The sequence below is a fragment of the Amblyraja radiata genome, chromosome 1 (assembly GCF_010909765.2).
Source record: "Amblyraja radiata isolate CabotCenter1 chromosome 1, sAmbRad1.1.pri, whole genome shotgun sequence".
NCBI lineage: Eukaryota > Metazoa > Chordata > Chondrichthyes > Rajiformes > Rajidae > Amblyraja > Amblyraja radiata.
Genome location: NC_045956.1, coordinates 138577654 through 138597798, shown reverse-complemented (window position 1 = coordinate 138597798; position 20145 = coordinate 138577654). Strand labels below are relative to the sequence as shown.

Here is a 20145-nt window from a genome sequence, read left to right as displayed (position 1 = left end):
AGTAGCTATGGAAACTATGAGATTCAAAGAAGAGGAAGTACTGACACTTTTGAGAAATATAAAAGTAGATAAGTCTCCAGGTCCGGACAGGATATTCCCTAGGACATTGAGGGAAGTTAGTGTAGAAATAGCAGGGGCTATGACAGAAATATTTCAAATGTCATTGGAAACCGGAATAGTGCCGGAGGGTTGGCGTACTGCGCATGTTGTTCCATTGTTTAAAAAGGGTTCTAAGAGTAAACCTAGCAATTATAGACCTGTTAGTTTGACGTCAGTGGTGGGCAAATTAATGGAAAGGATACTTAGAGATAATATATATAAGCATCTGGATAAACAGGGTCTGATTAGGAACAGTCAACATGTATTTGTGCCTGGAAGGTCATGTTTGACTAATCTCCTTGAATTTTTTGAAGAGGTTACTCGGGAAATTGATGAGGGTAAAGCAGTGGATGTTGTATATATGGACTTCAGTAAGGCCTTTGACAAGGTTCCTCATGGAAGGTTGGTAAAGAAGGTTCAATGGTTGGGTATTAATGGTGGAGTAGCAAGATGGATTCAACAGTGGCTGAATGGGAGATGCCAGAGAGTAATGGTGGATGGCTGTTTGTCAGGTTGGAGGCCAGTGACTAGTGGGGTGCCACAGGGATCTGTGTTGGGACCACTGTTGTTTGTCATGTACATCAATGATCTGGATGATGGTGTGGTAAATTGGATTGGTAAGTATGCAGATGATACTAAGATAGGTGGGGTTGTGGATAATGAAGTAGATTTTCAAAGTCTACAGAGAGATTTATGCCAGTTGGAAGAGTGGGCTGAAAGATGGCAGATGGAGTTTAATGCTGATAAGTGTGAGGTGCTACATCTTGGCAGGACAAATCAAAATAGGACGTACATGGTAAATGGTAGGGAATTGAAGAATGCGGGTGAACAGAGGGATCTGGGAATAACTGTGCATAGTTCCCTGAAAGTGGAATCTCATGTAGATAGGGTGGTAAAGAAAGCTTTTGGTGTGCTGGCCTTTATAAATCAGAGCATTGAGTATAGAAGTTGGGATGTAATGTTAAAATTGTACAAGGCATTGGTGAGGCCAATTCTGGAGTATGGTGTACAATTTTGGTTGCCTAATTATAGGAAGGATGTCAACAAAATAGAGAGAGTACAGAGGAGATTTACTAGAATGTTGCCTGGGTTTCAGCAACTAAGTTACAGAGAAAGGTTGAACAAGTTAGGGCTTTATTCTTTGGAGCGCAGAAGGTTAAGGGGGGACTTGATAGAGGTCTTTAAAATGATGAGAGGGATAGACAGAGTTGACGTGGATAAGCTTTTCCCACTGAGAGTAGGGAAGATTCAAACAAGGGGACATGACTTGAGAATTAAGGGACTGAAGTTTAGGGGTAACATGAGGGGGAACTTCTTTACTCAGAGAGTGGTGGCTGTGTGGAATGAGCTTCCAGTGAAGGTGATGGAGGCATGTTTCGTTTTTATCATTTAAAAATAAATTGGATAGTTATATGGACGGGAAAGGAATGGAGGGTCATGGTCTGAGCGCAGGTATATGGGACTAGGGGAGAACACGTGTTCGGCACGGACTAGAAGGGTCGAGATGGCCTGTTTCCGTGCTGTAATTGTTATATGGTTATAAGATAACATACAATATTTGATAGTAAGTACAGTTTTGGTTACATTCCCTTCAAAACAAGTAGGCCAAACATTAGCTGATGTATCATTGTCCAGCAAATAACTGGTCTGTTATCATCCTAATAACTGAAAATGCCTAGTTACAAAATTAAATTAAATTCTTCATTTCCTTACTAAGTGATTTCAGTTATTAAGATAATAACTAACCAGATAATCACTGGACGATGATAGATTGGTAAATATTTTACCTATGGATTTAATTTCAAGCAACAAGCTGCATAAGTGACCTAGTGAATATACTTCATAAAAAATTGATCCAGTTTCTATCGTCATCTCAGTTGCATCACACATCTTACCTGAAGACTTCCTCGTGGGCAATATTCTGTTACAATACAAATATTTGGAGTATCAATACAAGCTCCAATGAACCTTGTCAGATGATTAAACTGCACATCCCGCATCTGTAACAAAAACAAATGTCAGGCATACTTGTGATCAATCATAAAGCTGATAAGGGTTTCTGAAGAGACTCATAAAATTTTACACTTACATGTTTCAGTTCAAATAGCACTTGCCTGGTTAGCTCAATCCTTTTCTTATTTACATGTTTTATTGCAACTAAATTACCCTGGAAATAAAGATGAAAAGGTTACTAGTTAAATTGAAATGGCTGTAGTGGTAGAGAGAAGTAATATGATTGTCAGTGTCACAAACTTATTTAATTCAGTTACAAAAAAGACAAAATATTTAAAGAAACTTTTTCTAGTTTTGAATAAATATTGCAAATAGTAATTTGACTGCATCTATTTACTTGTGGTGTGTTTAATATTAAAAGCATTAAACTCATTATCAATATAGAAAAATACCATCATCAGTTTAATGCCAGTCGTATTATCTAAAACTACACAAGAGTCTAATTAAAATGGACAACAAATAACATTTGTCAGTGTATTTTGTTACTCGTGATAAAAATAAACCAATGCCAATACTATAAATACTTCTCCTTGGCCTAGGATCAGATCGAGTTCACAGTTTCTGGAGTGAAACAGGTTATTTGGCCTATTATGTCCAAGGCCATGCTCCCCATCAAGCATGCATTGACATAACCCTTCATCAATCCTATTTTATTCACTTGCCATTCACCTTAATTCCTCCAATTCTACCACACAGCTGCACATGGGGAACAATTTATTGTTGCCAATTGACCTACCAACATAATACATCTTTGGAATGTGGGAATAAACTGGATGAAACTGTCACAGGAAGAATGTGCAAACACAGAAAATCAGGACTGGATCTGGAGTCCTGGAGGTGCCAGGCAGTTCATATATAATTGCGAGTGGGATGGATAGGATAGACAGTCAGAATGTTTTTCTCAGGATGGAAAAAAAAATCAAATGCTGGAGGGCACAGCTTTAAGGAGAGGGGCAATGGAGATGTGTGGGACAAGATTTTAGGATTTTTTTTTTACTCGAAGGATCGTGCCGCCTGGGATATGTTGCCGGGGGTGGTGGTTGAAACAAATGCATTAATGGCATTTAAAACACCTTTGGACAGGCATATGGCTATGCAGGGAATGGAAGTATATTTGTTATGCGCAGTTGGATAATTGATGGTCTTGGCATCATATTAGGTGCAGACATTGGTGGCTAATGCCCCTGTCCCACTTAGGAAACCTGAACGGAAACCTCTGGTGACCTTGCGCCCCACCCAAGGTTTCTATGAGTCGCCAGGGGTTTTGGTCACTCGCCTGGAAAGTCTCCACCGAAGCGTGAGCTGCATCTACTGACCAAAGATCCTACAGGATCTTTGCTACCGACACACAGACACCCACACACCGAAGGTGGGGGCCAGGGACAGCGGAGGAGCGCTGTCTGCACGATGAAGAGGAAGGTAAACGGCTGCCACAGAGCACGGTAAGTCCTTTAGAGGGAGGGAGAGAGAAGGGGAAAGAAGGGAAGAGAGAAGGGGGGGAGAGAGAAGGGGGGGAGAGAGAAGAGGGGGGAGAGAGAAGGGGGTGGCTGAGAAGGGGGGAGAGAAGTGTTAGAGGTTTTGGGAGTTTTTCCCTTTTTTGTTGCTGCTCTTTTGTTTGGGGGGGTGGGGAGGAAGGATGGCCAGGACCCAGTTTAAGACCCCCAAGTTTAATAAAGTTAGCGGGCATTTTACCTTCCGGCGGATCTTCTAGGTCCTGAAAACCAAAGATCCTAGGATCTTTGCTGAAAACTCCAATGAGCCAATCAAAATGGCCGTTCAGCGAAGGAGATTGCCTTCGACTGCCTGTAAGTAAATAGCAACCCCACTCCACTGGCTTCGACCAAACGGCAACCTCTTTTTAGTCGAGGCCGGTTTTGAATTTGTTGAAATAATCACAGGAACATAGAAGAAGCCTTGACTTCGCGGAAACCACTTTCGACCATTAGGGAGAGTGACCAAAACCTCCAGGAACCTCCGGGAACCTCACGGAAACCTTGGGTGGGGCGCAAGGTCTCCAGAGGTTTCCTAAGTGGGACAGGGGCATAAAGGACCTATTCTGGAGTTGTACTGTTCTAAGTTCTATGCTGTCCAGTAACTCTGCCATTCATCATACAGAATCCACAAAAATAACCTCTTTGGCAATTCATCTAATTAAGTTATTGACTTCCTCAGCTGCATTGATGACCCTTCTCTTTATCTACGTTTCCGACCACTTTCTCTGAATGAAACAGTGATTTACCAATAATTCTTTCAATTTACTATACTCTAAGTCCTGCTCATTAAGCAGTATGCCTAATCAGAGACCTGGTGACCATTCTGCGGTACATCACCATACAGTCTCTAAGGGTACTAATGGACTTCTGGTCATCCATCACTTTGTCTCCAGCGCACTCCCAGTCTGACCTCTGCCCTCATCCTCCTACACTTTTCCAATAAAGTTTTATCACAAGCTCAATAAGAAGCTCTGCTTCTTTTGATTAGAATGACTAAACATCGATTCAGATAGACATTCTGTTAGACCCACTATTTCATACTAGACGTATCTGTTTTTGCCTTAAAACATTAATTCTCTTTCCATTTAATCTCTACTGCCTTCTACCCTATCACACACTTTACTTTTGGTTTCTACCTCTCCTTCTCATTTCTCCTTCATTCCCAGCACCCGGCTTTATATCTCCAATTCTTTCCAATTCTGGCAGAAGATTATGGATTTGACACATTAACTCTCTCTCTCTGCACAAACGCTACCATTGAGCATTACCAATAATTTCACTTTTTAAAAAAAATTTCCAACATCTCACTCTGGTCTTAGAATCATATTCCTAATTCATGTTGTCATGTGGATTTTAAATAATTCAATTATCTTTGCTCAGGAGCTTTCTGTGATTCACTAGTGAGCCTTTTACAGACTGCAGAACACCAGAAATGTGTTGTCTGCTCATCCTATTGCCTACAGAGTGTGTAAAAACCTTGCACGATATTGCTTTGTTACTAAAAACACTAATAATTTTTTTAAATCATAGTTTATCAATAATCTACAGCTCAATGCAGGATATGATTAAAAATAGCTGTTATCTTAATTTTTGACACTCCATAGCTTTAGAGTCATTGAGTCTTGGAAATAGGCTCTTCGACCCAACTTGCCCACACTGACCAACTTATCTCATCTACACTACTCCCCCCTGCCTGTGTTTGGCTCATCCCGTTAAACCTATCCTATCCGTGTACCTGTCTCCATCCCTTTCCGCAGAGACCGTTCCCTCTGCAAATCCCTGGTTAACTTGTCCCTTCCCACCCAAACTACCCCCTCCCCAGTAAGAGATGCAATGCCTGTCCCTATACCTCCTCCCTCGACTCTGTCCAGGGACCCCGACAGTCTTTTCAGGTGAGGCAGAGGTTCACTTGCACCTCCTCCAACCTCATCTACTGTATCCGCTGTTCCAGGTGTGGACTCCTATAGTGCAGACTCGGCGATCGTTTCGCTGAACACCTCTTTCTAAACCTACCTGAATTCCGAGTTGCTAAACACTTTAACTTCCCCTCCCACACAGACCTTTCTGTCCTGGGCCTCCTCCATTGGCAGAGAGAGGCCCAGCAAAAATTGGAGGAACAGCACCTCATATTTGTCTTGGGCTGCTTATGAGGACTGGGTGGTATGAATATTGACTTTGCTAACTTCATGTAACACCTGCTTTCCCACTCTCTCCATCCTTCCCCTTTCCCAGTTCTCTGAATGTCCCTGATTACATTTTATTTCTGTTTGCTTTGTTGTTGCCTTCTCCTAGCTAACAATTATCTATTCTACATTTTCCTTGGTCTCCACCCCCCTTTGGTGTCTTGTTCTCACACCTTACACTTCCTTATCTCTGTATCTCCCCATCCCCCTCCCATAACTCTCAGTCTAAAGAAGGGTCTCGGCCTGAAACATTACCCATTCCATCTCTCCAGTGATGCTGCCTGTCCCGCTGAGCTACTCCAGCATTTTGTGTCTACCTGTCTAAATGTTGTTTAAATGATGCAATAGTGCTTGCCTCAACTATCTCCTCCAGCAGCTCGTTCCATATACCCACCACCCTTTGTGTAAAGAAGTTACCCTTCAAGCTCCTATTAAATCTATCCCCCCTCATCTTAAACCTATATCCTCTGGTTTTTAATTCCCCTACTCTGGGCAAGAGACTGTTTTGGACGGCAGAGTTAAAGTTGAATTGGGAGCCAAGTGCTTGCTGCTTCCTGCAATTAACTGGTGAAACATATTGATGTAATACCTGTTGCATGTGTTCTGAAAGGAAGAAATGATGAAGCCATGTATATTAACCTGGCTCAATCACATTTATGATGCCACTGTGTTATGTGGTATTGAAGTAGGAAGAGGGCAATCCACTTCAATGACTGGTTTAGTGCTGTTACATTAATAATGACCTGAAGCTATTTCCTTTCTGCACCTTATGTACATGAAGAGTGCAATAGCTGATAGCTTTTTCATCCTCGTTTGGCTTTCAGTAGTGGTATACCCTGTTGATGCAGGTTTTCACCACAAGCCATCCCAGGGAGTATAAGGCACTAAATCAATCTGAAGAACAGCTCTCACCCCAGCAGCTGTGAAATCATGGCTTCAGACTAGTGCATATATTACAAATCTTACAACTTCCTCCACACTGCACTATATTAATATCTGACATCACTGCCACAAAGCAAATGGATGCATTGTAGATGGAACTGAGATAAGTACCTTAAAGTAGCCAGTCTTTGCAAAAAGCTGGTATTTCCCTTGAGTTGTCAGTAATGAGCAATAACTAGAGCCTCGCTGAAAAGGGAATAAAAAAGAAAATGAAATAGCATAAGTTGATGAAGACATAGGACCTCATAACATTTTAGATCGTTTCCAAAATAACATCCATGTTTCAACTTGAATTTTAAAGCTCATGTTTTAAGATACGATTGTACTTTGCAACAGAGAATGTAGGGAAGAAATATGGGTACCTGGTAATCAATTTGATGGAGAAACCTGGCAGCCAAGACAGAAATTTCATTCAAGAGCTGGTGCTTTACATTTACAGTGGCTTGCAAAAGTATTCATACCCCTTGAACTTTTCCACATTTTGTCACGTTACAACCACAAACGTAAATGTATTTTATTGGGATTTTATGTGATAGACCAACACAAAGTGGCGCATAATTGTGAAGTGGAAGGAAAATGATACATGGTTTTCAAATTTTTTTACAAATAAAAAACTGAAAAGTGTGGCGTGCAAAAGTATTCAGCCCCCTTTACTCTGATACCCCTAAATAAAATCCAGTGCAACCAATTGCCTTTAGAAGTCACCTAATTAGTAAATAGAGTCCACTTGTGTGTAATCTAATCTCAGTATAAATACAGCTGTTCTGTGAAGGCTTCAGAGGTTTGTTAGAGAACATCAGTGAACAAACAGCATCATGAAGCTCAAGGAACACACCAGACAGGTCAGGGATAAAGTTGTGGAGAGGTTTAAAGCAGGGTTAGGTTATAAAAAAATATCCCAAGCTTTGAACATCTCACAGAGCACTGTTCAATCCATCATCCGAAAATGGAAAGAGTATGGCACAACTGCAAACCTACCAAGACATGGCCGTCCACCTAAACTGACAGGCCGGGCAAGGAGAGCATTGATCAGAGAAGCAGACAAGAGGCCCATGGTAACTCTGGAGGAGCTGCAGAGATCCACAGCTCAGGTGGGAGAATCTGTCCACAGGACAACTATTAATCGTGCACTCCACAAATCGGGCCTTTATGGAAGAGTGGCAAGAAGAAAGCCATTGTTGAAAAAAAGCCATAACAAGTCCCGTTTGCAGTTTGCCACAAGCCATGTGGGGGACACAGCAAACATGTGGAGGAAGGTGCTCTGGTCAGATGAGACCAAAATTGAAGTTTTTGGCCTAAATGCAAAATGCTATGTGTGGCGGAAAACTAACACTGCACATCACCCTGAACACACCATCCCCACTGTGAAACATGGTGGTGGCAGCATCATGCTGTGGGGATGCTTTTCTTCAGCAGGGACAGGGAAGCTGGTCAGAGTTGATGGGAAGATGGATGGAGCCAAATACAGGGCAATCTTGGAAGAAAACCTGTTAGAGTCTGCAAAAGACTTGAGACTAGGGCGGAGGTTCACCTTCCAGCAGAACAATGACCCTAAACATACAGCCAGAGCTACAATGGAATGGTTTAGATCAAAGCATATTCATGTGTTAGAATGGCCCAGTCAAAGTCCAGACCTAAATCCAATTGAGAATCTCTGGCAAGACTTGAAAATTTCTCTTCACAGACGCTCTCCATCCAATCTGATTGAGCTTGAGCTATTTTGCAAAGAAGAATGGGCAAAAATTTCAGTCTCTAGATGTGCAAAGCTAGTAGAGACATACCCCAAAAGACTTGCAGCTGTAATTGCAGCGAAAGGTGGTTCTGCTAAGTATTGACTCAGGGGGGCTGAATACTTTTGCACGCCACACTTTTCAGTTTTGTATTTGTAAAAAAATGTGAAAACCATGTATCATTTTCCTTCCACTTCACAATTATGCACCACTTTGTGTTGGTCTATCACATAAAATCCCAATAAAATCCCAATAAAATACATTTACGTTTGTGGTTGTAACGTGGGTATGAAAACTTTTGCAAGCCACTGAACATTCAAATTAGCCTTTGGTTTGGTTTGATTAACTATCTTTCAGCAGTAGCACCCAATTTGATGGAATTACATCTTCTGCCCTGTCAACCTTGGGTGTGCCTGTACCAATGGTCACTGTTGCAGAAGTAAGATTGCCCTACCTGAAAGGAAACCCATGAAAAGCAACTGGTTCAGATGGATAGCCAGCTGAGTCTTACTACTCCATTCTGAGATTCCAACCTACTTTAAGAATACCACTGTTATCTTGATGCTTAACAGAAGCTGGGTAGCATGCCTTAATGACTACTTTCCAATGGCTTTGACATCCACCATCATGAAGTGCTATGAGAAGCTGGACACCCTTGATCCACAGCACTTTGCCTACTCTTGCAACAGGTCCACAGCAGATGGTATCAGTTATGGATTTAGCTTACTCCATCACGCAGACTAGCCTCCCCATCATCGACTCTGTCTACACTTCACGCTGCCTTGGGAAAGCAACTAACCTAAGATCTTTTTCACTGCACTCATACTGGCTTCTCTCCTTTCCTGTCAGGCAAAAGATACAAAAGCTTTAAAATATGTACCGCCAGATTTGGGAACAGTTTCTTCCCCATTGCAGGCAGACTACTGAAGGGTCCACCAGCTAATCTTCCAACTCACATCATTGTAATCTTGGATTTTTTCTCTGTACCTGTAACACTAAGATGATTTAACACCATATTCTGCACTCTGGTATCATTCTCTTTGCACTACCTACTGTACTTACGTATGTATGGCTTGATCGTACTCACGTCTAGTATGACTGAACAGAAGCTCATCACTGTATCTCAGTACATGTGACAAGAATAAACACATAACAGTTCCAGTTCCTGGCACAGATCTTGCTGCCCAGGAGAATCTACCAAATGGACGTAATGGGAAACAAAATATTCCTCCATAGGAAGGGACGAGAGATTTAATGAGGAAAGAAACACAAGTTTCATTGCTACTGCAGTGAAATCTGGGCAATATCAATGGTTCAATGTACCAGGTACACTGACATACACTTTTGCATACAGCTCAGCCCTGCACCTCTTCCCAAATATGTACAACACTGTGTTCCTAGAACTATAGCAAAGAGTATCAAACATAATGGGCCAGCTCTTCCATTGCACAGAGATCACTGGTTGTCTCTTCTCCATCTTGCATGGTCCAGTGTGTAATTTCCCACTGGAAGCCTTGGTGTGGTCTAAACCATTGTAGTGCCTCCCTTAGTGTAACAAACCGGCTGTGTTCATTGAAAGGTTTTGACAGCCGGAGAAACTCTACCTACAGGTTCACCAGCTATCATGTTTATTTTTTCAAAAGACTTTCAGAGAGATTCACAAGAACAGTGCTCTTGAATGCTAATAAATTGGGTAAAATTAATTAGCTGATGATAGGCTGTTGAAGAACTTTTATAGAAACTGTGAAGTTTTAGACAAACAAGCCCAATTTGGAAAATCAGCAGCCAGTCAACATCTAATACTTATCATTTTTGCTTGCCAGATATTTGTACACCAGAAGATTTTACCTCATCAAAGCCCTTCGTGAACTTTGTGGGCCTATCCCTATGCTGTACTGTTCTATGTTCTATGAATGATTACTTCTGTGAAGAATTCCCCAACCTTTCAGTTTGAAGACAATTGTAAATTTGTAGTTTATTTACATGACTAAAAATTCTCATTCTTTGGCATAGTGAATGCCAGTATGCAAATGTTGGGTTTGTACTTTATCCCGAAGCTGTTCTCCATGAGTAAAACAAAATATTAACACTATGAATCTTCTAATGCACACAACTACATGAGGACGCAATGGTGGCACAGCGGTAGAGTTGCTGCCTTACAGCACTATAGACCCCGCTTCAATCCTGATTACGGGTGCTGTTTGTATGGCATTTTTATGTTCTCCCTGTGAAAGCATGGGTTTTCTCTGAGATAGACAATAGGTGCAGGAGTAGGCCATTCGGCCCTTCGAGCCAGCACCATTCAATATGATCACGGCTGATCATTCCCAATCAGTACCCCGTTCCTGCCTTCTCCCCATATCCCCTGACTCCGCTATCTTTAAGAGCCCTAACTAGCTCTCTCTTGAAAGTATCCAGAGAACCGGCCTCCACTGCCTTCTGGGGCAGAGAATTCCACAGATTCACAACCCTCTGTGAGAAAAAGTGTTTCCTCGTCTCCGTTCTAAATGGCTTACCCCTTATTCTTAAACTGTGGTCCCTGGTTCTGGACTCCCCCAACATCGGGAACATGTTTCCTGCCTCTAGCGTATCCAAACCCTTAACAATCTTATATGTTTCAATAAGATCCCTCTCATCCTTCTAAATTCCAGACTGTACAAGCCCAGCCGCTCCATTCTCTCAGCATATGACAGTCCCGCCATCCCGGGAATTAACCTTGTAAACCTACGCTGCACTCCCTCAATAGCACGAATGTCCTTCCTCAAAATAGGGGACCAAAACTGCACACAATACTGCAGGTGTGGTCTCACTAGGGCCCTGTACAACTGCAGAAGGAGCTCTTTGCTCCTTTACTCGACTCCTCTTGTTATTAAGGCCACCAATCCATTCGCTTTCTTCACTGCCTGCTGTACCTGCATGCTTACTTTCACAGACTGATGAACAAGGACCACCAGATCCCGTTGTACCTCCCCTTTTCCCAACTTGACGACATTTAGATAGTAATGGCTTCAAGATCTTCGGTTTCCTCCCACACTCCAAAGAAGTACAGGTTTGTTGGTTAATTGCCTTGGTATAAATGGAAATGTTGATTTAATTTGGGGGTAAGTTGATTTAATTTGGGGGTAAGGTTGAATTAATTTGGGGGTAAGCCATGTCAGTTGAGAGCGGCCCCGTGGTTTGCTCATCCTGCAACATGTGGGAGATCAGATATATGGTCAGTGTCCCTGGTGACTACGTGTGCAGGGAGTGTGTCCAACTACAGCTGCTGGCAGACCGCATTGAACGGTTAGAGCTGCGGTTGGATTCAGACTGGAGCATCCACGATGCTGAGAAACATCCAGGGCAAAAATTAAAAAGGGCCACTTTTCAACATAATTGTATAAGGAGTAAGAGTGTTGTAAAAACAAGCCTGAAGGCTTTGTGTCTCAATGCAAGGAGCATTCGTAATAAGGTGGATAAGTTGAATGTGCAGATATTTATTAATGAATATGATATAGTTGGGATCATGGAGATATGGCTCCAGGGTGACCAAGGCTGGGAGCTGAACATCCAGGGATATTCAATATTCAGGAGGGATAGACAGAAAGGAAAAGGAGGTGGGGTAACGTTGCTGGTTAGAGAGGAGATTAACGCAATAGAAAGGAAGGACATTAGCTTGGAGGATGTGGAATCGATATGGGTAGAGCTGCGAAACACTAAGGGGCAGAAAACGCTAGTGGGAGTTGTGTACAGGTCACCTAACAGTAGTAGTGGAGTTGGGGGTGGCATCAAATAGGAAATTAGAAATGCGTGCATTAAAGGTAAAACAGTTTTAATGGGTGACTTCAATCTACATATAGATTGGGTGAATCAAATTGGCAGAGGTGCTGAGGAAGACGATTTCTTGGAATGTATGCGGGATAGTTTTCTAAACCAACATGTAGAAGAACCAACGAGAGAGCAGGCTATTCTAGACTGGGTATTGAGTAATGAGGAAGGGTTAGTTAGCAGTCTTGTTGTGCGTTGCCTTTTGGGCAAGAGTGACCGTAATATGGTTGAGTTCTTCATTAGGATGGAGAGTGACATTGTTAATTCAGAAACAAGGATTCTGAACTTAAAGAAAAGTAACTTTGAGGGTATGAGACGTGAATTGGCCAAGATAGACTGGCAATTGATTATTAAACGGTTGATGGTAATTATGCAATGGAAGGCATTTAAAGTCCAGCAGAGGAAGACAAAGACAATTAGGAACGGGAAAATAGTTTATGAAAGAAAACTGGCAGGGAACATAAAAACTGACTGCAAAAGCTTTTATAGAGGATGTAACTAGTAGAGTGGATAAGGGAGAACCCGTGGATGTGTTATATCTGGACTTCCAGAAGGCTTTCGACAAGTCCCACATAAGAGATTAGTTTACAAACTTAAAGCACACGGCATTGGGGGTTCAGTATTGATGTGGATAGAGAACTGGCTGGCAGACAGGAAGCAAAGAGTAGGAGTAAACGGTTCCTTTTCACAATGGCAGGCAGTGACTAGTGGGGAACCGCAAGGCTCAGTGCTGGGGCCCCAGCTATTTACAATATATATTAATGATTTGGACGAGGGAATTGAATGCAACATCTCCAAGTTTGCGGATGACACGAAGCTGGGGGTCAGTGTTAGCTGTGAGGAGGATCCTAGGAGTCTGCAAGATGACTTGGATAGGTTGGGTGAGTGGGCAAATGCATGGCAGATACAGTATAATGTGGATAAATGTGAGGTTATCCACTTTGGTGGCAAGAACAGGAAAGTAGATTATTATCTGAATGATGGCCGATTAAGAAAAGGGGAGATGCAACGAGACCTGGGTGTCATGGTACACCAGTCATTGAAAGTAGGCATGCAGGTGCAGCAGGCAGTGAAGAAAGCGAATGATATGTTAGCATTTGTAGCAAAAGGATTTGAGTATAGGAGCAGGGAGGTTCTACTGCAGTTGTACAAGGCCTTGGTGAGACCACACCTGGAGTATTGCATACAGTTTTGGTCTCCTAATCTGAGGAAAGACATTCTTGCCATAGAAGGTTGAGAAGGTTCACCGGACTGATTCCTGGGATGGCATGACTTTCATATGAAGAAAGGCTGGATAGACTCGGCTTGTACTCGCTAGAATTTCGAAGATTGAGGGGGGATCTTATAGAAACTTACAAAATTCTTAAGGGATTGGACAGGCTAGATGCAAGAAGATTGTTCCCGATGTTGGCGAAGTCCAGAACAAGGGGTCACAGTTTAAGGATAAGGGGGAAGTCTTCTAGGACCAAGATGATAATTTTTTTTTTCACACAGAGAGTGGTGAATCTGTGGAATTCTCTGCTGCAGAAAGTAGTTGAGGCCAGTTCATTGGCTATATTTAAGATGGAGTTAGATGTGGCCCTTGTGGCTAGATGGATCAGGGGGTATCAGGATACTGAGTTGGATGATCAGCCATGATCATATTGAATGGCGGTGCAGGCTCGAAAGGCCGAATGGCGTACTCCTGCATCTATTTTCTATGTTTCTAAATTGTCCCTAGTGCGTGTAGGATAGTGTTAATGTACAGGGATCGCTGGTCGATGCGGGCTCGGTGGGCTGAATGGTCTGTTTCCGCGCTGTATCAAACTAAACAAAATTTACACTTTATCACATTCTTGAGTAAATCGAGACATAACCAGTTCATGGTGACTTTGGATTTCTTTGGTCCTACTTCTTATATTATTCCTTTGGTATCATATTGGTATCGTAGATTGAAAAGATGGTTATCAGAAATTACAGCAGGATCTTGATCAGTTGGGCAAGTGGGATGAGGAATGGAGCTTATGCAGATAAGTGTGAGATGTCGCATTTTGGTAAGTCAAACCAGGGCAGGACAAGCCAAGCAAGTCATCCAGTGAATGACACGGCTCTGCGGAGTGTTGTAGAGTAGTTCCTTGAAAGTGGTGTCACAAGTGGATAGAGTGGTCAAGAAGGCTTTCGGTACATTGGCCTTCATCAGTCAGGGTATTGAATATAGAAGTTGGGATGTTATATTGCAGTTGTACAATATGATGGAGGCACCATATTTGATTTGATTTGATTTGATTTAATTTATTGTCATTGTCTTCAATGAAGAGACAACAAAATTATTTTTCCCTTACAGTCATACAAAAAAATAAAATAAAAAAGTATTTGGAGTATTGTGTTCAGTTTTAGTGCCCCTGCGATAGGGAGGATGCTGTTAAGCTGGAAAGAGTGCGGCGAAGATTTACAAGGTTGTTGCCAGGACCTAAGGGACTGAGCTATGGGGAGATGTTCAGCAGGCTAGGACTATATTCCTTAGAGCATAGGATGATGAGGAGTGATCTTATAAGTGGCAAATATGATTATGAGGGGACACATAGGGTGAATACCCAGAGTTTGTTTTACATGGATAAGAAGGATTTAGTGGTATTTGGGTCTAACGCGGACAACTGAGACTGGTGTAGACGGGGCATCTTGGTCAGCATGGGCACATTGAGCTGAAAGGCCTTTTACCCTGCTGCTTGACTCTATCACTCCAACATAGCAGAACCAATAATAAACATCCTTTATTGAAAGCAAGCATTTCAAATTGAACTGTGCTGTCATGAACATCAATATATATTGGTCAGTGTGTGAAATAGTCAATTCTTAAAGAAATGTTTACACTTGTATGCACTACACTATTCCCACTTTAAAGACAATATTCACACAAACCATCAGATTCTTTGCATATGAAACCATACAATTAATTATTTGCAAGGCTATACATATGTGGTTGTAAATGTAACCATTTAGTTAGTTCTGTTCTTTCAACTGCAAAACCCTTTACTGCTAGCAGCACTTTCCTTAAGTATTTTCTTCAGGTTTAAGTGATTCTTCATACATATATCTCATAGTCAATCAATTCTTCATACATATCTCATACAGACTTAGTCTGGAGTTACGCTTTATAATTGCTGCATTAACAGCTATCTTCATATTTGGTGCACATTACATTACTTGGATCTCCACCCACTTAATAGCACCCTCATGGGGAAAACAGTTTGCTCAAATCATAACACAATGTCTAATCACTCTGATAAATACAATGGTACAAAACTACAATGTAATTGTCATACCATGACATATCATGAACTCAATAACAATCTCTACTTTGCTTGCCATTTAACACCCCATCTTGTTCACTTCTCATCTGACTTTGCACCCTGACTTTCCTTTCCACCTTCCTTTTCCATTTACCTCTTTCTCTTTTCAGCCTTTGCTCTATCCATCCACTGCTTTTCCTTGAACATCCATGATTTTTAGGCTTAAATTTGCACTCATCAGCTTATGAATGAAACTTCCAGACCCATTTCATTTGTTGCCACTTTCATGCCAGAGGTGGATTCCATCGAAAATTCTCTGTACAGTTCTCCGTACTGACCAGACTTAGAAAAGAGGTGTATGAGTAGGCCATTTGGCCCTTCGCGCCATGTATGATAGGTCATCAGGACAGTCACACTATGGAAACAAAGCCTTTAGCCCAATTTGTCCATGCTGACCAAGAAGCCCCACCTTTTACAGTAAATGTTCCAATGTATCTGCATTTGGTCTATACCCGTGTGAACCTTTCCTCTCCATGTATCTCTCCAAAAATGGTGCATTCAGATATTGGTGTTTGGGCACGTCAGGGTAATTTGACCTCTGCTAGTACACTCTGGGTAACTGGTATAATCTCCTACAGGCACTCAACAATGACAATAAATCGAATGATTATAACAAGGTCTGAGAGAATCTGCCAAGAAACAGATACCAAAACTCATGAAATAGGCTCCATTGCTTCTGTTGATGCCGTTGCAACTACTTGAAGCTAATTTTCAATCTAATTAAGTCATAGTCATAGAGCATGGAAACAAGCCCTTTGGCCCAACTTGTCCATGCCAAACAAAATGCCCCATTTATGCTAGTCCCACCTGCCCGTGTTTGGCTCATATACCTTTAAACCTTTCCTATTCATGCACCTGTCCAAATGTTTTTTTAATGTTATGATACCTGCCTCAACTACCTCCCCTAGCAGCTCATTCCATATACCCAACACTTGCAAAAAACTTGCCTCTTGGGTTCCTATTAAACCTCTCCCCTCTCACATTAAACCTATGTTTTACTTCGGGTAAAAGATTCTGTACATTTTGTTCCCTTCATAAATGTATCCACCTCCATTATATCACCCTCAGCTTCCTGTGCACCAAGGAATAAAGTCCTAGCCTGCCCAACCACTGTCTTTTGCTCTGGCAACATCTCATCCTGGCAATATCTACATAAATGTTCTCTTTGCAGCTGAATTATATAAATTAAGAAACAAGATTGTATTTCAACTCAGTGAAATCAATATGAATGTGTATTTTTGGTTTATTGGGCACTGCAACGAACATTTCCATTTCCATAACTTCTCTTTTAGAATGCCATCTTTGTTTTCCAAATCGCAAAGTTTTCTATTACGTCATGGTACCACAATGACACCAAACAAAAGTACAAGTCGAGTCCGCATTGATTGCTTGTGGGCATTTTCTGTCTTTGCTATTTGAAATAGGCAAACAGTTCTGTCAAAATGGAATTTTATACAATTACAGTAAATGTGCAATGTTTCCAAAGTAGCAGGAAAAACTCAATAGATCCACTGATATCTGGCAAGACAGAAACAGGTTGATGTTGATGGACTTCCATTGAAACCTCTAATCGTCAACCTGAAGCATTCACGCCATCAGTCTGCAGATGTTGCATAACCTGATGATTATTTGGACCACGTTTTAAAATTTATCTTTTAAGCATCTATAACATTTTGTGTTGCATTAATGTTTCTCAGCTTTTCTTTAAATTTTATTTAAATTCCCGATGGGCAAACAAATCTGAATCGTAGCTATGTTTTTAAAGCAGAACTTGTACAAGTTTTAATAAATAATAATTTTGCCAACAATATTGTTCGCAGTTGGAGTTCTAAATTATTCGCTCAAAGAGAAATGTAATACAACAAGAGGAGGGTAGAGTCCAGGCAAGCTCCAGTGAAAGGAGGTGCTATAAATAAGGGACTAGACAGGAGATTCTGTTAGTGTAATGAAGACTCCAGAGTAGGGTGTTGCATCCCGGGTGTCAGGGTCAAGGACATCTTTGAGTGATAGCAGAACATTTTCAAGAGAGAGGGTGAGCAGCGAGGTCATTGTACATATTAATACCAATGACATAGGCAGAAAAAATTATGAGATCATGCAAAGTGTTTATAAAGAGTTAGGCTGAATGTTAAAATGCAGGACCTTGAGGGTTGCAATCTTCGAATTACTCCTGCTGCCACACGTGAGTGAGGGTAGAAATAGGTGGATGGGGCAGAGAATGTTTCCATTAGTGGGAGAGTCTAGAACCAGAGATCATAGCCTCAAAATTAAAAGACGTTATTTTAGGAAGGAAATGATGAGAAATTTATTTTGTCAGAGTGGTGAATCTGTGGAATTCTTTGCCACAAAAGGTTGCAGAGGCCAAGTCAATAGATATTTTTAAGGCAGAGATAGATAGATTCTTCATTAGTACAGGTGTCAGAGGTTGTGGGGTGAAGACAGGAGAATGGGGTTCAGAGGGAGAGATAGATGATTGGATGGTGGAGTAGACTTAAATCACCGCGTGGCGCCAACAATGGCTGCCAGCCCTTTCCTTCTTTGTGTTTTAATTGTATATGTTAAACATATGTTTATAGTTGCATAGGTTTAGTGTTCTTTCGCTTGTTTTATGTGGGGGTTGGGAGGGGGTTTTGGGGGAAACTTTTTCCAATCTCTTACCTCGATGGAGGTGATTTTTTCCGTATCGTACCTCCATCTGCACTGCGGCATAACATCAAGGAGTTGGTGACCTTTGCTGGAGACCGATTTTGAGAGCTCCACAACGGTCGCCTGCAGACTTACCATCGCGGAGCTCGCAATCCCTTTTCCAGGGGTCAACCTTGAACCACCAACATTGGGTGCTTGCGGACTTAACATCACGGAGCCCGCAGTCTCTGGTTAGAGACTGACTCCGGGAACTCCAAGCCGCGGGAGTTTTGACCCCAACGACACAGGAGTTTCGATCGCCCCGATGTGGGAGTTTCGATCGCCCCTACACGGGGGCTTCAACCGCTGGTTGGGTGGGCTTCGATCACCTTACTGCCCCGACCAAGGGAGAATAAAGAGGAAGAAGATTGGTCTTTTTTGCTTTCCATCACAGTGAGGAATGTGGGGAATCCGCTTTGGTGGATATTTATGCTAACTTTTATGTAGTTATGTGTCTTCCGGTTTGCGCGGTCATTCTATTTGCGCCAAAATGATATGCGATAGTGCCACAATTTTTCGCCAGCTTACTCACTGTTCTCCTGAGCTGCGATTGCAACAAGTTTCGTTCTGATTGGTGGTCGAATGTAAATGTTAGTGAGGTTTTAATTTTTTTTTAAATTGCGCATGCGCAGATCGATTTCCTCTCCTGCTATTCAGCGCCGCGTGGATTGGACATTTCTCCTGTCACTCCACGAACGGTCCGCCCTTTCCTGCTCCATTACTGGAGCTGAGGGAGGCTCTGGATGGCTGGCGGACGTCTCCAACCAGACACAATTTTCGGAGGGAGATTGGGTCGGAGACCCGACCAGAACCAGCCCAGCGTCGGAGAGCCAGACCAGCGCAGCCCAGCGTTGGAGACCCAGCCCAGCCCAGCCCGGAGTCGGAGATGTTGCCAAACGGAAAGCGGAGATTCTGATCCCGGCGGAGGAGAATGACCAGCGCCCGCTGTGAGTCCCCATCGCAACGTCAGCTCCAGCCCCTTCCCCTCTGGCCCCCCTCGCTGGCTTCTGCCCCCATCCCCATGATACCACCCTCTCCCCCACAACCTGTCTTTTCTGTGAGTTCTCTTCCCCCCCCATGTCTACACCACCCTTCCCCCACACCCCCCTCCCCCACGCCCCCCTCCCCCACACACCTCCCTGCCCCCGCACACACCCCCACCCCTCTCCCACACACCCCCATCCCCCACACCTCTCCTTCCCCGACACCCCCTGCCCCACATCCCCTCCCCAACACCCTCCCCAACACCCTCCGTCCCCCACATACACCCCTCCCCCGCGCACCCCCCCTCCCCATCACCCTCCCTCCCCCACGCACATCCCTCCCCACACCCCACCCTCCCCCACACAGCCCCCTCACCCACAGCCCCCTCCCACACGCAGTCGCCTTCCCCCACGCAGCCACCTTCCCCCACGCACCCCCTCCCACCCCACTCCCCCACCACACAACCCCCTCCCCTACACACACCCTCCCCCCATACCACACTCTCCGTCCTCCTACACCAACCCCCCTCCACACTGCACATGAAGCGTAGGGGGAGGGAGTGCTGGGGGATGAGGGGAAATGAGCCGCACCTGCGCAGTTAGGGGCTATGGGTGAGTGGTGGATTATTGCGTTGGGGGAACGGGTTGCATTGGGTGAAAAGGTGAGTGGTGGAATATGGGGGTTGGGTAGCGTTGGGGGTCCAGGTCTCCCGTGTGACTGGATCCCACTTAGTCTAGTTCCTTATAACCTTATGACCTAAGAATGGCTGAATGGTGCAGGCAAGAGGGATTCCGTTTCTTGAACCCTTGGCATCTCTACTGGAGCAGAGGTGACCTGTGCAAGAAGAACTGTTGCATCTGAACTGAAGGGGTCCAATATA

At 43.2% G+C, this 20145-nt stretch overlaps 1 protein-coding gene across 2 annotated transcripts in view; it reads right to left on the bottom strand.

Annotated features, from left to right (window-relative positions):
- Positions 1-20145, bottom strand: part of npr2 (natriuretic peptide receptor 2) — a 173620-nt gene that overhangs the window by 71575 nt on the left and 81900 nt on the right. For both annotated transcript variants that reach the window (XM_033031408.1, XM_033031400.1), the window contains 3 exons: positions 6842-6916; positions 2189-2266; positions 1995-2099 (listed from right to left, as the gene is read on the bottom strand). In XM_033031408.1, the coding sequence (XP_032887299.1) occupies positions 1995-2099; positions 2189-2266; positions 6842-6916 (258 nt within the window). The remainder of the gene's footprint in view (positions 1-1994; positions 2100-2188; positions 2267-6841; positions 6917-20145) is intronic.